The sequence below is a fragment of the Schistocerca cancellata genome, chromosome 3 (assembly GCF_023864275.1).
Source record: "Schistocerca cancellata isolate TAMUIC-IGC-003103 chromosome 3, iqSchCanc2.1, whole genome shotgun sequence".
Lineage (NCBI taxonomy): Eukaryota > Metazoa > Arthropoda > Insecta > Orthoptera > Acrididae > Schistocerca > Schistocerca cancellata.
The window spans coordinates 602,832,682-602,848,037 of record NC_064628.1 but is presented as its reverse complement, the minus strand read 5'-3'; the positions used below and the strand labels follow the sequence as shown (position 1 = coordinate 602,848,037).

The window sequence follows — 15,356 nt, the reverse complement described above, 5'->3', positions numbered from 1 at the left end:
AATTATTCAAACAATCATTCTTCCCGCGCACCATACGTAATGGAACGGGAAGAAACCCTAATAACTGGTACCATGGGACGTACCCTCTGCCATGCACTTCATGGTCTTTTACAGAGGATAACAGGAGCTGTAGATGTAGACAGTTAATTTCATTTCTACTGCTGCTCGTTACTTTCGACAATCTTCAGTTTATCGCCAGCCCATATTCTGTGCTCCTTAGACAGTTCGTTCCACTCAATAGGTCCTGTAATCCTTCATATTTCCATACGGCTTCTGGGATGCCTTACGTCCTTTTTAATCAGAGCACATCTCTCTTTTTCCTCTATTCTATTGCCACTGGGTTCTTGTACATATTTCAATTTGGTGGTTCATTGGTTTCTAGAGGCGCTACAGGCAATTTTAGGTGTACAGTCGGATAGTACAGGGTTATTACAAATGATTGAAGCGATTTCACAGCTCTACAATAACTTTATTATTTGAGATATTTTGAAAATGCTTTGCACACACATACAAAAACTCAAAAAGTTTTTTTAGGCATTCACAAATGTTCGATATGTGCCCCTTTAGTGATTCGGCAGACATCAAGCCGATAATCAAGTTCCTCCCACACTCGGCGCAGCATGTCCCCATCAATGAGTTCGAAAGCATCGTTGATGCGAGCTCGCAGTTCTGGCACGTTTCTTGGTAGAGGAGGTTTAAACACTGAATCTTTCACATAACCCCACAGAAAGAAATCGCATGGGGTTAAGTCGGGAGAGCGTGGAGGCCATGACATGAATTGCTGATCATGATCTCCACCACGACCGATCCATCGGTTTTCCAATCTCCTGTTTAAGAAATGCCGAACATTATGATGGAAGTGCGGTGGAGCACCATCCTGTTGAAAGGCAAAGTCGGCGCTGTCGGTCTCCAGTTGTGGCATGAGCCAATTTTCCAGCATGTCCAGATACACATGTCCTTTAACGTTTTTCTCGCAGAAGAAAAAGCGGCATGAGCCAGTTTTCCGCGGGCTACGCGTGAAACTTGCCCGCACGCGTTCAACCGTTTCTTCGCTCACTGCAGGCCGACCCGTTGATTTCCCCTTACAGAGGCATCCAGAAGCTTTAAACTGCGCATACCATCGCCGAATAGAGTTAGCAGTTGGTGGATCTTTGTTGAACTTCGTCCTGAAGTGTCGTTGCACTGAACCGTTTCTTCGCTCACTGCAGGCCGACCCGTTGATTTCCCCTTACAGAGGCATCCAGAAGCTTTAAACTGCGCATACCATCGCCGAATAGAGTTAGCAGTTGGTGGATCTTTGTTGAACTTCGTCCTGAAGTGTCGTTGCACTGTTATGACTGACTGATGTGAGTGCATTTCAAGCACGACATACGCTTTCTCGGCTCCTGTCGCCATTTTGTCTCACTGCGCTCTCGAGCGCTCTGACGACAGAAACCTGAAGTGCGGCTTCAGCCGAACAAAACCTTTTGAGTTTTTCTGCGTATCTGTAGAGTGTCGTGACCATATGTCAATGAATGGAGCTACAGTGAATTTATGAAATCGCTTCAATCATTTGTAATAGCCCTGTAGTTTCCTGCTTTTAAGGCTTGCTCTTGCCACATGTACTTGGAGATACTTACCAACCTAAAACATACTCCTAACAGTTGTGAATTGAATACTACTGCAATGTTGTTGAGTGCACTTTCGTCCGTCACCAATAAAAATATCTGCACTTACGTCCCTAACACCCTGTACGTATAAAACCTTGGAATTTATACCTGTGTTTGTGTGTGGGTGGTTTGGAAAGTGACTGACGAATTATGCAGAAAATAGCGGACAGATACATAAAAAGTACTGCAGTACAAATAACGAAATCCAAGAGAGATAAGGCATAGAGCAAAGTTGTTTCCTGCTAAAGAGCAAGCAAAACGATCGCAAACTGTGAAAATAGCTCGTTCTGGTGCTAGTAACGATGTATGACTTCTGAATGGTGTGGACTAAAGCATATGTAATACAGCTAACGAGTAGTACGCTATTTCTGGAATCAATATCCTTCACGGCACTTTTTCCACAATGATGCTGTTTGCTTATGAATATTGAAAGGATTTTATGGTGCAAATTGTGATCTTAAAAGGAGGAGAAGGGTTGTGAAAATACACTCAAAATGATGCAAGAAAGGTGATGACGAAATTAATTTATTTGGATTTTAAACCAGCTACATTAACTTTCTTTGTCCCTTTTACAGGATTCTATTATAATGGATTACACACACGAGCTCAGTCTTTCGTTATGCGACTCAGAGATATCCCTAACACTCATCAACTTCTTCCAGTGTTTCTCCTTCTCCACACTATCTTCTTCCAAACTCTGAATCGCATCAGGCAAGTACTTGTAGCCATACACTGCAAAAACTTCCCACTTTAGGTCTTTGTTGTTCACTATTTTTGGGCCTACTTGATGGCTTCTTCGTCCGTGGAGTCTATGACACACATGAAATGTTTGATTTTATCATAATTTTCGCACACGAAAATTGCGCATGTCATCCAAGTACCCAGCCTTGTAATGACAAGATACTGTGAAAGGTGGACCGTTGTCATTTCTTAAAACAAAACTTCGCGAATGGGCACCTTTCCCAGAATCTTCTTAAAAGCAACAATGAACTTATTTACCCTGTAGTAATTCTCCATGATACTTTCACAGCCACGGTTGAGACCGTGTCCAATACATGTCGCATGGTTGAGGTTGGGACACATCCCTTAAGACTACTGGAAAGCTGAAAGCATATAGCTTGATCAGTCACTACAAGCCCGACTTTTACGCGTTGTATGCCCCTTGGCCAAAGATTGATACATGTGTCGTTATCTGATTGCATTGCATTGCATCTTCTCGAGTTAGTACATCTTAAAAAGCGCAGGTTTCACCCATTCACCAGATAATGAAAGAATCAGCACATTCAAAATATGTCTTTGCAGCTTATCAGTAGTTTTATCTACAACGAACGCCACTTCACGTTTGCAGATCGCCTTTTTTATTTTCGCTAGGGTTTCTCATAAATTGGTTGTGTGTAACTTTTTGTCAGAGCTCTCTTATCCAATATTGACCTCTGTATATACATCTCAAGAAACGATTTGCATGTAGGGTTCTTTATCTTGAGGACTGGAATTCCTTACTTCGTCAATCCCATGGCAAGGTCCACACTAAACTCATCAACTGACGATGCTTTTCACATTCTAAAGCGAAGGCGTGTATTAGAGTAGTTTGCTTAGGTTTCGATTTCAGAAGCTCACTGTTCTTTAAATGTTTGTTGCTCCGGATGTGCTGGTTTATTGTGCATCTTTGGTGCATCATCGAATGCAATATTTACTTCGCAGACGGCACATGGCAGAATGACGCCATCAGTTTCGGTAACCTGAATCTTGATTTCTTCTGAAAATGCACACAACTTCTCCTTTCCTTGTGTGAAAAATCCGCTTTGGTGAAATTCTAACATGGCCAACAAGACACTCTACAGTCGATAGATGGGAACCGTTAAATTCGTGCCAGCACCGACTGAATTTAGGTTTCAGCGGCTGCATCATCATTGTTTGAATTTTATTTGTTTTCACAGGTGAAGGTTGACCACAGTTACTGGAGTTGACTGTTGTTGCTGACGTTGCCCATTGTTGCTAGAGATATGAATGATTACTGGTGCTCACCACAAATTATATTTAAATATTTGTTGACCATTATTGATCTCTATTTATATGTAATATTAAAATCCTCCTGAAGAAGAGAAAAAAATTATCTAATCTTTTAAAAACACAGATAAAATGGGGGGGGGGGGGGAGATGCTGAAGTCTGGAATAGGAGGGAGAAGTTGCGAAGCGCAATAATCTCATAAAAGGTGCGAGAAAGTTAAACAAACTGTGCTTATTTTCTTCATATCATATCCCCAGGGGTCTAGAAAAATGCGGACACTGTTTGATATGTAATGTCTCTGGAGCGAGATGACATATCGTTGAAATTCGCGCATTGGCGTAGTCCGTTATTTTTTCAACTGATATTGACACAAGTTTTCCAGCAGATGACGGTTCGACAGTGATTGAAGTAAGATTGTCATTTGAGCAACACAAAGCATGTTCACGTGGACAAACATGTTAATCTACTGGGTGTTACTGTGTGGCGTGGTCTGCCATAACGCGGTTTGATTGGCCCATTCCCCTTTGAAGGTACCGTAACTGGCGAGGTGTGTCTTCATATGCTGCAAACATCGATTTTACCACATATCCGAGAGATGTTTAGAAATGGAAGATTTTACCTACGACAAGATGGCGCTTCCCCTGACTACCAGAGAGACGCCAGAGCCTATTTGGATGAAAATCTACGTGGACGGTGGATAGATCGAAGAGGAGCTGTTGAGTACCCACCACGGTCTCCAGACCTTACATCTACATCTGCATGATTACTCTGCAATTCACACTTAAGTGCCTGGCAAAGGGTTCATCGAACCATTTTCATACTACTTCTCTACCATTCCAGTCTCGAACGATGCTCTGATTTCTCTTATTTTATTCTGATGATCATTTCTCCCTACGTAGGTGGGTGTCAACAAAATATTTTCGCATTCGAAAGAGAAAGCTGGTGATTGAAATTTCGTAAATAGATCTCGCCGCAAAGAAAACCACCTTTTGTTTCAATGACTGCCACCCCAACTCTCACATCATTCCAGTGACACTCTCACCCCTATTGCGCGATAACACGAAACGAGGTGCCCTTTTTTGCACTTTTTCGATGTCCTCCGTCAGTTCTTCCTGATAAGGATCCCACACCGCGCAGCAATATTCCAGCAGAGGACGGACAATTGTAATGTAGGCTGTCTCTTTAGAGGGTTTGTCGCATCCTCTAAGTGTTCTGTCAACAAAGCGCAGTCTTTGTTTCCCTTCCCACAATATTATCTATGTGGTCTTTCCAAATTAAGTTGCTCGTAATTGTAATTCCTAGGTATTTAGTCAAATTGACAGCCCTTAGATTTGTGCGATTTATCGGATTTCTTTCAGTACCCATGTGGATGACCTCGCACTTTTCTTTGTTTAGTGCCAATTTCTACTTTTCGCACCGCACAGAAATTCTCTCTAGATCATTTTGTAGTTGGAATTGATCGTCTGATGATTTTACTGGACGGTAAATTACAGCGTCATCTGCAAATAATCTAAGGGGGCTGCTCAGATTATCACCTAGATCATTTATGTAAATCAGGAACAGCAGAGGGCCTATGACACTACCTTGCGGAACGACAGGTATCACTTCTGTTCTACTCGATGATTTACCGTCCATCAGCACGAACGGACACCTCTCTGAGAGGAAATCCAGAATGCAGTCACACAACTGAGACGATACTCCATATGCACGCAGTTTGATTAATAGTCGCTTGTGAGGAACGGTATCATGTCTTGACCTTTACCTGTGGGGGACCGTAAATAATGAAGTTTTTCAACAGAAGCCAGCTACAATGAACGAGCTAGAGAAATCATCGAGGCCTCCTATGCGGCTATCACGCAGGCTACATTGACAGCCACAGTTCGGTCAACAGCTCAGTGACATCGACGTTGTTTGACTTCTAATGGGGGTCACTTTGAACAGGTAAAATAACCTTCAACCCGTGCAACAATTGTAACGGTGTGTCATTTTGTTCCATTAATACTGACCACCAAAGAGTGTCTACATTTTTCTAGACCGCTCTGTATTAACCCATCTGTGAGAAAATAGCTGTATTTTTGGAAAATAGCTGCACAATAAAATTCTTTCTTTACTTGTGAAGTTTTCTGGAGAAAGACAACAGGTATCAGAAAACGTGGTGTTTCCAGGAGTCCAGAACTCATCGCAGTCACTCTATCAAACAAAATTACATCTGGTGCTATGAATGAAATAATTTTGTTTCTGAGCATAAAAGATTGTAAATGGCAGGCTACACGTGAAAGGATCTTCTTTAATTGCTATTGTCGATCATAAGACAGTTTTCAAATTATAATGGTGTGCCATGAAGTCTATATTTATCTCTCATTTGCATTATCATTTCTAATGTTGATAATGATAATGAGATTATCATACACTAAAGTGGATACCTCTATGAAATTTTCTGCTTCTACATAATGTAATATTATGTGTTTACGAGAGTACGAGGAAATGCCAGTTCGTTTATATGATTTTCAGTGGGCATTTTACACAATTTCTGTCTTGTTTGCTGTATTTTCAACCAGTAGATCATTCTCTGCGCAGGATTGTCTCTTGTCTGAGCTCAAGGTCAGGTGTTCGTCGCTGTGTTGGTATTGTCAAAAATTATCGTAACTTCTCCAATAGGTATTATTTTTTTATATTTACTTTTTTCTTAGAGACTACAATGCGAAACCAGGCCAGAGTTTTCTCACACAGAAGGCACGTAGTAGCCCGGCAGTAGTTTTAATTCCCCATTCTCTATTACGGACCGCTTTTACTTTCTGAGTCTCCTTCCAAAGGTGGTGTTCTTGCTGCGCTACAGTGTTGTGTGGATCTATTTGAATGCGGTCAATACAGAGGACGTCTTGGGCGAGTTGTTTGTTTCGGATTTATTTCCTTCTTTCTATCTATGCAGCAAACACCGTGTTCATTTACTTATTTATCGTTGTTATATTATGTGGTTATGGTTTTGAACCATTGCAGGTCATGGGATGCTTTGTTTGAGAGCCGTGTGGCTGAAATGGAGAAAGAGGTGGGGATATTTTAATGTTACGCATATTTACAATCAGCATCGTCTCTCAGTGACGGTGTCATAGATACAGCCAAAATCTACACCACTGTCTTCAGAATTTGCCACGACCGAAGATGACTCGATTTTGGACCTAGATTTTTCTAACTGTTAATCATGTTTCGTAAAAATTGAGAAAGAAAAAGTATCAATTTCTTTGTTATAAATGTTTGACTGTATGGTTCGTGTTTAGTGAACATGTGACACGTGTATTACGACTGTAAAATACCAGGATTTACGTTAAACAATTGCCTAATTTTTTTAAAGGACTGATCGTAGTGGTATGAATGCTTGCGTGTAATGGACGGAGACGGATAGTGCATAAATTCACAAATTTTTCGAACTATTTTATGAATGTTGACCTCCCTTGCAGGCAAAGAATGCATGCTGGAGTAGGATTCGAATGGTGACTTTCAATTGAAGAAGTGATTGTCGCATGATCCGAATCTACAGTCTGACAATATTTATCTCTATAAAGCTGTGTTTATTTGTGACACAACCACTTTTCCCTGCTCATTGCTAATAGGCTTCGGCCTTCCGTGCTATCTTCAACTGCTACAAGAGGAAAAATAAAAAGCTTAAAATAAGTTCAAGTGGTTCAAATGGCTCTGAGCACTATGGGACTCAACTGCTGTGGTCATAAGTCCCCTAGAACTTAGAACTACTTAAACCTAACTAACCTAAGGACAGCACACAACACCCAGCCATCACGAGGCAGAGAAAATCCCTGACCCCGCTGGGAATCGAACCCGGGAACCCGGGCGCGGGAAGCGAGAACGCTACCGCACGACCACGAGATGCGGGCAAAATAAGTAAAAATATATTTTCACTAGGCCTCCTTGTGAACTAAGAAGAGTGGTATTAAGATATATGTGGATCATAGCTGTGGGCGGCATTTGGCGAACAAATGTTTATGCGTTATCAGACTAAATGTAACATTAAAAATCAGGGAATTACATAGATACAACTAAATGCACCTTTCTTTCCTTATTTTTTTTTTTTTTTTTTGCATTACATCCGCACGTCCTCAGTAAGACAATCTTAGCCGATGTTAAAACGTAAAATTAGACAAATATTACAATAATATTTCAGCCACTTATTTGTAAAATGTAAGAATCTCGTGTGGGGTTGCTAGTCCCCCATCGGGCGCCTCCCCGGGTGGCGGATTGGGGAATGCTCTCCAGATATGGGGGGTACCGGGGAAATAAAATACCCGGGGTGGACCAAAACTAGCACGGGTAGGGAAGACTCGTTAAGCCATGGTGAAGGCAAATCCCTAGGGGTAGAGTACCCCAAAATCAAGACTCCTGGTCCTCCAGGTTGGGGGTTGTGCAGAGGGCTACCAGCCCACTCATGTAAAACAATGGCCGGTCAGGACACTCAAGGTATGCCTCGGAAACAGGACAGAATTTACTGGAACAGAAATTGGCAAAGTTACAAGGATTTCTCTTTTGGTTCGTGGAATGTCAGAAGTCTATACCGCCCAGGAAGCGCACAAATACTAATAAACGAACTAGGAAAATACAAGGTACAACTGGTAGCGCTCCAAGAAATAAGATGGCAGGGAACGGGATCAATGAAAATAGGAGACGGGACAATAATGTACGGAGACTGCGGTCAGCGCCATGAATTTGGAACGGGCTTTTACATTCATAAAACAGCAATTGACACAATAAAGGAATTCAAATCAATTAATAACCGAATATCACAAATTACAATTCAGGCTAAGTCGTTTGATATTACATTTATAAATGTTCATGCACCCACAGAAGATAAGGAAGATGACGTGAAAGAAGAATTTTATAGTCAACTGGAACAGACATATAATTCAATAAGTAGACATAATGTAACAATAGTGTTAGGAGACTTTAATGCCAAAGTAGGAAAAGAAGAAATCTACAAACCAACCATTGGGAATTACAGCTTACATGATGAAAGTTCAGAGAATGGTGTGCGACTCATAAACTTTGCAATGGCAAATGGTCTCACATTAAGCAGCACAAAATTCCAACACAAACGCATTCATTTAGGGACATGGATATCACCAGATGGAAAAGTAGTGAACCAGATTGAACATGTCGCCATCCAAAGACGATTTCAAAACAGTATTAAAGACTTTAGAACTTTTAGGGGAGCAGATTGTGAGACAGATCATATGTTAATCATAGCTCAAATGAAAATAAAGCTAAAAAAGAAACAAAGTACAAATAGGGTTGAAATTAAAAGGTACGATGTAGAAAATCTGGCAGAAGAAAAAATAAAAGAAAACTTTAGGAAAGAAATGGAAATTAACCTATCGGAATCTAGACTGACACATAGTGACCAGCAAGACGTGGAAAGTAGATGGAGACACCTCAGAAACAGTATTCAAGATGAAGCTTTCAAAACTATACGTAAAAGAAAACGAACTAACAAAATCTGGTTTAATATAAAGTGCCAAGAAAGAGTACTGGAGAGGCAAAATGCGAGGAAGGCATGGCTACAAGACATGGACAATATTACACTAAAGGAGAGATACTATAAAATCCGCAAGGAAACACAACGAACTCTAAGACAAGAGAAGAGAAAACACTACAACAACATGGTAAGAGAAGCGGAGGATGATTTCAAGCATCACAGAGCAAGGCAGATGTACCAGAATATAAAAAAGTCCTTGGGAAAATTCACTAAAAGGGAACAGTTTATAAAGGACCATAATGGGAAAATACTTACAAACAAGAATGACATACAAGAAACATGGAAGACATACTTTACACAGCTGCTCAACTGCAATGATCCACAATATTACTTTACATTTGAAGAACCAGATACAGTTGATATACAAGTCACCACACCATCAGTAAATGAAATAAGACAAACAATAAAGAAATTAAAGAACAACAAGGCCTGTGGGGAAGACCAGGTATATGCTGAGCTTTTAAAAAATGGAGGACCACAATTGGAAATAGAACTACATTCCTTAATTGAAACAATTTGGGAGACAGAAAACATACCGGCCGATTGGAAAACTGCAATTATATGCCCCATCTTTAAGAAGAATGATCCCCTGTCTGTGATAACTACAGAGGAATTGCCCTACTCGATGTCACGTATAAAATTTTGTCGATGTGTATACTACACAGACTGATTCCCATAACCGAAGAACTGATTGGGGACTACCAATGTGGTTTCCGCACTAACAGATCCACTTTGGATCACTTATTCACATCGAGACAAATAACTGAGAAGGCATGGGAATTTAATGTAGATATCCATATTCTATTTATAGACTTCAAGAAGGCCTATGATAGCATACACCGACAGACACTCTTAAACACCATGAAACAATTTGAAATACCATTAAAATTAATCAAATTAGTTAAAATGTGTTTGGAAGAAACCATATGCAAAGTTAAGACACCTGCAGGAGAGACTGAAAATTTTAAGGTGTACACTGGACTGAGACAAGGGGATACATCTCACCTATTCTATTTAATATTATCTTAGAGAAGATTGATAGAGAATTCACCAAAACTAATCCACAAGGGATCCAACTGCAGGGACAGAACATTACTAGACTTGCTTATGCAGATGATGTAGCCTTAATAAGCACTTCAAAAGCTGAATTAATCAGGATGATGCAAAATTATTACAAAATAGCTGAGAAAGCTGGACTTCATGTGAATGAAGAAAAGACAGAATATCTAGTCATAAGTAAAAAACTCCAAAAGAATACACCACTGACCGTAAATGGTCTCACTTTCAAGGCAGTTGACCACTTCAAGTACTTAGGGAGTCTTTTTAGCAGAGACAATAGAGCAGAAATAGAAATAGACGCCCGACTAGCAGCAGCTAATAGAACTTTTTACAGCTGTATCAAAATTTTAAGGATGAGATCACTTAGTACTGAATTCAAAATCCGTTTTTATCAGTCAACTATTGTACCAGTAGCATTATATGGATGTGAAGCTATTACATTCAGGAAAAAAGATGAAGAAAAACTGTTGATATTTGAAAGAAAAATACTAAGAAAAATATTTGGACCAATCTTCGATGAAAATGTCATGGAGTGGAGGGTAAGGAAAAATGAAGAACTACGGGAGCTGTACAAACATAGTACCATTGTGGAAATGTTAAAGAAGAGAAGACTGAACTGGGCTGGTCATGTAGCAAGGATGCCGGAGAACAGACTACCCAAAATAGCATCCACTAAGAAATTAGAAGGAAAGAGAAGAAGAGGAAGACCTCGAATTAGGTGGATGGAGAATATCCGGGAAGATGCAGCTATGATGGGCATCAACTCTGATTGGACAACAATTTACCTGGATAGAAATAATTGGAAGAGGCTCGTAGAGCAGGTGTATGGTCGATAAGGCCTTAGCCACGTGTAAAGTAAAGTAAAAGTAAAAGTAAGTAAAAATTAAGAATAGAGTACACGACATTGAATCAGTAAAATCATATTTAAAGCAAAGTAAGGTCATTGCAATAAAAGAAACAAAAGAGCAATCCTAAGGGTACAAATTTCCGACAGCTTAGACGGAATATCTTTTTTCCAAAAATACTTGTCTCTCACACCAGGCCATAGAATTTTTCTCAGTCGCTGAGTCTCTAGCGCATGTCCAATGAAATTAATTAAAGTAAGTGAATTTAACTCACAATAAGTCACATAGCTTTACCAGAACAATTTTTGTCGACAGTGAATGAAAGCTTTATTATGGAAGCAACCTTCATCTTGTGCCCAAACCACTACCCCATACCCCTCAACCAGGGGACAGTCTAGCAATGTAACCATCAGAATTAGTCTGAAGTTTGGAAATGCAAAACGACATTGACATGGAAATTATCGTAAATTCATTATCAACATGACTTGATGGTAGTATCCCTCTTTACTTGCGATGTGACGTCTCTCTACGTCAATACGTTAATTGGTCATGATGCACCGTTCGTCAGCAGATTGATTTGTGCATGAAACAGTTGCTGTACTCTTCATTTAACTCTTGTGTGAGTGTGTGAGTGTGTGAGTGTGTGTGTGAGAGAGAGAGAGAGAGAGAGAGAGAGAGAGAGAGAGAGAGAGCGAGTTTTTGCGTATCTTGTGTTTTCTGATGACGCCACGATGTATTCATTGTCTATTTTCTCAAAGATTTCGGAGGTGGAATACACAGAAGGTGTCTTTCATAGGAAGTTCTCATCGTAGTAAAGCGTTGCCAACGCTAGACCCATAGGCAGGTTCTGTTTCACTACTTCGAAGCATCTACTCTTCGCTGTGATGGCCGTATCGCTCGCATAAACATACTGATTTGCCATTCCACTGATAACTTTGACGTTTTCTTGGGAACAATGTAATAATTGCAAAAGAACATTGGGCTGTAGACCCCATTCATCTATAAGCGTGATGCTCTTTTCTCCGGGAAGGCTGACGTACAATATTCAATTCTATACAAAGATTCAAATTAGAGGTGTCAGGTAGAAATCCTTTGTCAAGTGACCGCGTTTTCAAGACAGGTAGTGATTTATCGTATCTCAAATAGCTCATCAAAAACAATGCCATTAATATTCGTTCCTCAAAGTTCACTTAATGTGCTGAAATAAAGTCATTATTTTTTCCCATCAGAATCACTTCCCAGGTCTAAAACCGGATTCCGTTGGGATGAATTCTTCATTGATAATGTGTGTGATTCCATATGCTTAAAAGTCAGACAGTTCTCTTTCAAATGGTTCAAATGGCTCTGAGCGCTATGGGACTTAACCTCTGAGGTCATCAGTCCCATAGAACTTAGAACTACTTAAACCTAACTAACCTAAGGACACCACACACATGCATGCCCGAGGCAGAATTCGAAACTGTGCACGGTTCCAGACTGTAGCGCCTAGAACCGCTCGGCCACCCTGGCCGGCCCTGTCTCTTTCCTTCACTAATGTAACGACCAGTCCCTTTGGCTTGAAGGCAATTGGTATATGTAGTAACATGGCTCCCATGGCCTGAGGAACACGACTGGCTCGGTCGTCAAAACATCACGCTGAAAAATTGAATCAATAACTTGCCTGAACATCAGAAAACACACCAGTAGTAATGACATAATTTAAGGCACGTAATGTCTTAGACACCAAAATTACAGAATGAAGGACATGGAGACAAGATCATTCCATTTCTACCGCATGTACGTTCCTAACAATATGGTAATGAAGTGAGCTGACACAAGTTCAAGTATATAAGTAATAAATACATTAGTTTATTGTCTTTCCTGAAAAACACACGTCATGTACGGAAACAGGTCACTGCAATATTGAACACTTTTTTCTACAGATGCGTTCCAAAATAGTTGAAAGGAGTTTTGCGTGTATCTGTTTCACAGGAGATATAGTCACGTATTAAAACAGTAACCTATATTATAACAGTGAACTCACGTTCCACAATGCAAATACATGGATTTTTTTAACAGCAGTAGCGATGATAATATTCCGTGATCTTAATACTGTGAGCAGAATACCAACAGTTTTAGTACATAATATACTGGTGCATATTTATTCGTCAGAGTTATCCCGAGTTACTGGGATGTTAACAGAGCACAGACGTAAATTGAAATGAAATCAAACAAGAAGCGTACAAAATCCTGACGCACCAAAAATGAGACATCGATCTCTGTGAAATCTTGCTAATCCTTACGTTGACTCTGGGAGAAAATCTTTGAAGGAGTGATCTACAACAACGTTTATAATAATATATATTATTATTGTCACTTAAGAAACAGAATTTTTAAAAAAATCCAATGAACATAACATGTGTTTCTGTTAGTATTTATTAAAACATCGACAAAGACTAATGACAGCGTTACATAGTTTTCTTAAAACCTACGTAAATTAATTTTCCATTAAGTTTACGGATCAGATATCTAACAGCACATCTCCAAACTCCATGTAGGTTCTACCGCCTTGGCTTGGTGCTGTTCCTGTAAAAGATAATAACACAAAAAGCATAAGAAAATTAATTCATTTCTTTATCCGACGCACACACACACACACACACACACACACACACACACACTAACGCACATACACAAGAGCGCGCGGACACGAACACGCACAAGACAATAGACAAAAACAAAAAACTAACAAAAAAAGGCATATATTCTCTGAAGGCGGAACATTATGATCACTTAACAAATTTTTATTTGTTGGACAACCGCAACTTTCTTTTCAACTTTTTCATGGCAGACAAATCCGCCACAATTGTAAAATGCTTTTACTGAGTGAAGTCTTACACGACAGAAGTCACTGAACACTACCACGGTCCTCTTGCCGTAACCACACGGGTCAGAGCCTGCTGTATCTGCATCCGACTGCATGCAGTCCCGGTGGCAATTTTCTGACAAGAGGCCGTTTCTCAGGGCGCTCTTCGCAGTCGGGATTCCTTCCAGCCACAATTTGCGATGCTATTATGACAGACCAACTACGGTAGACGTTTGCCTACTAGCTGTTTGGGCATGGACATGACGTCCTACTACTGCTAGATTTCAGATGCACCTGATGGTGGGGCTAAGACCCAGAAACCATGGTAGTGTTTAGCGACTTCTGTCGTGTAAGACTTCGGTCAATAATAGCATTTTGCAACTGTGGCGGACTGGCTTACCAGGAACATTATGACCACTGCCCACCAAAAGCCTGAGGGTACGTCAAGCGGTAAGGAAAATAAGCCTGTAAGTGGAGCAGAGACGAATCAGCCTAGTGCTCATACAAACGGGGAAATGTGAGCAACTTTGACGAAGTGCGGATTGTTATAGCCCGGCGACTGCGAACGAGCATTTTGAAAATGGCGAAGCTGAGCAGCTGCAGTGAGCATCTATGGAAAATGGTACAAGCACGGTGATACTGCAAGCACCAGACAAGATGTTGGGCGACCACACCTCATAACGAAACGTGCAGGTCGGATACTTGCCGCGCTATAAAGCAAGATGTGCGGAGATTTGTAGCGGATCTGACGGCAGAGTAACTGCTGGTGCAGGCAAATGTGTGTCGGAACACACAATTAACGTTATTAAACGTGAGACTCCGCTTCAGGGAACCTCTTCGTAGTTCCGGTGTTGATCCAACGACAAGGCCAATTAGTATTGAAGTAATCATGGAATCTTCGAGACTGGACGGTGAATCAATGGAAATGTGTCATCTGTTGGAATACACCAAGTTTGTTTTTTACTATTGTAGGACGATGGCAGTGTCCGGATACGCCGTCATCCAGCGAACGGATCACAAAATACGCACCTCAGTACGGGGACATTCATTTGGACTTCCACGAAACCAGCACACGAGGACCACCTGCATGCTTTCATGCTTGATATCATCCCCGCCGGCGATGGCATCTTATAACAGTATAACTACATGCAACAGAGCCAGCGATTTGAGGAACTTCACAGCGAACTCGCGTTGTGGCATCTGCAATATCGGAAACTGCGGACACTTTCATTCGAGGTGATCACAATCCAGCACCTCGCTGCTCAGCTGGACGCCTCTCTTGGTAGTGCTGATATACTCGTTCCCCAATTGGGATGCTCAAAGGTATGTTCCCTCTGGGACCTTCGGCGCCTAAAAGAAGACCATAAAGAGCAACGAAGGACCATCAATGCGGAATTGCTTGTGCGTTACG

At 40.8% G+C, this 15,356-nt stretch overlaps 1 protein-coding gene across 1 annotated transcript in view; it reads right to left on the bottom strand.

Annotated features, from left to right (window-relative positions):
• Positions 1-13,497: 13,497 nt before the first annotated feature.
• The window catches only part of LOC126176837 (uncharacterized), a 76,626-nt gene continuing 74,767 nt past the window's right edge, over positions 13,498-15,356 (bottom strand). The window contains exon 2 of the mRNA XM_049924025.1: positions 13,498-13,665. Coding sequence (XP_049779982.1) covers positions 13,641-13,665 — 25 coding nt within the window. The 3' untranslated portion in view covers positions 13,498-13,640. The remainder of the gene's footprint in view (positions 13,666-15,356) is intronic.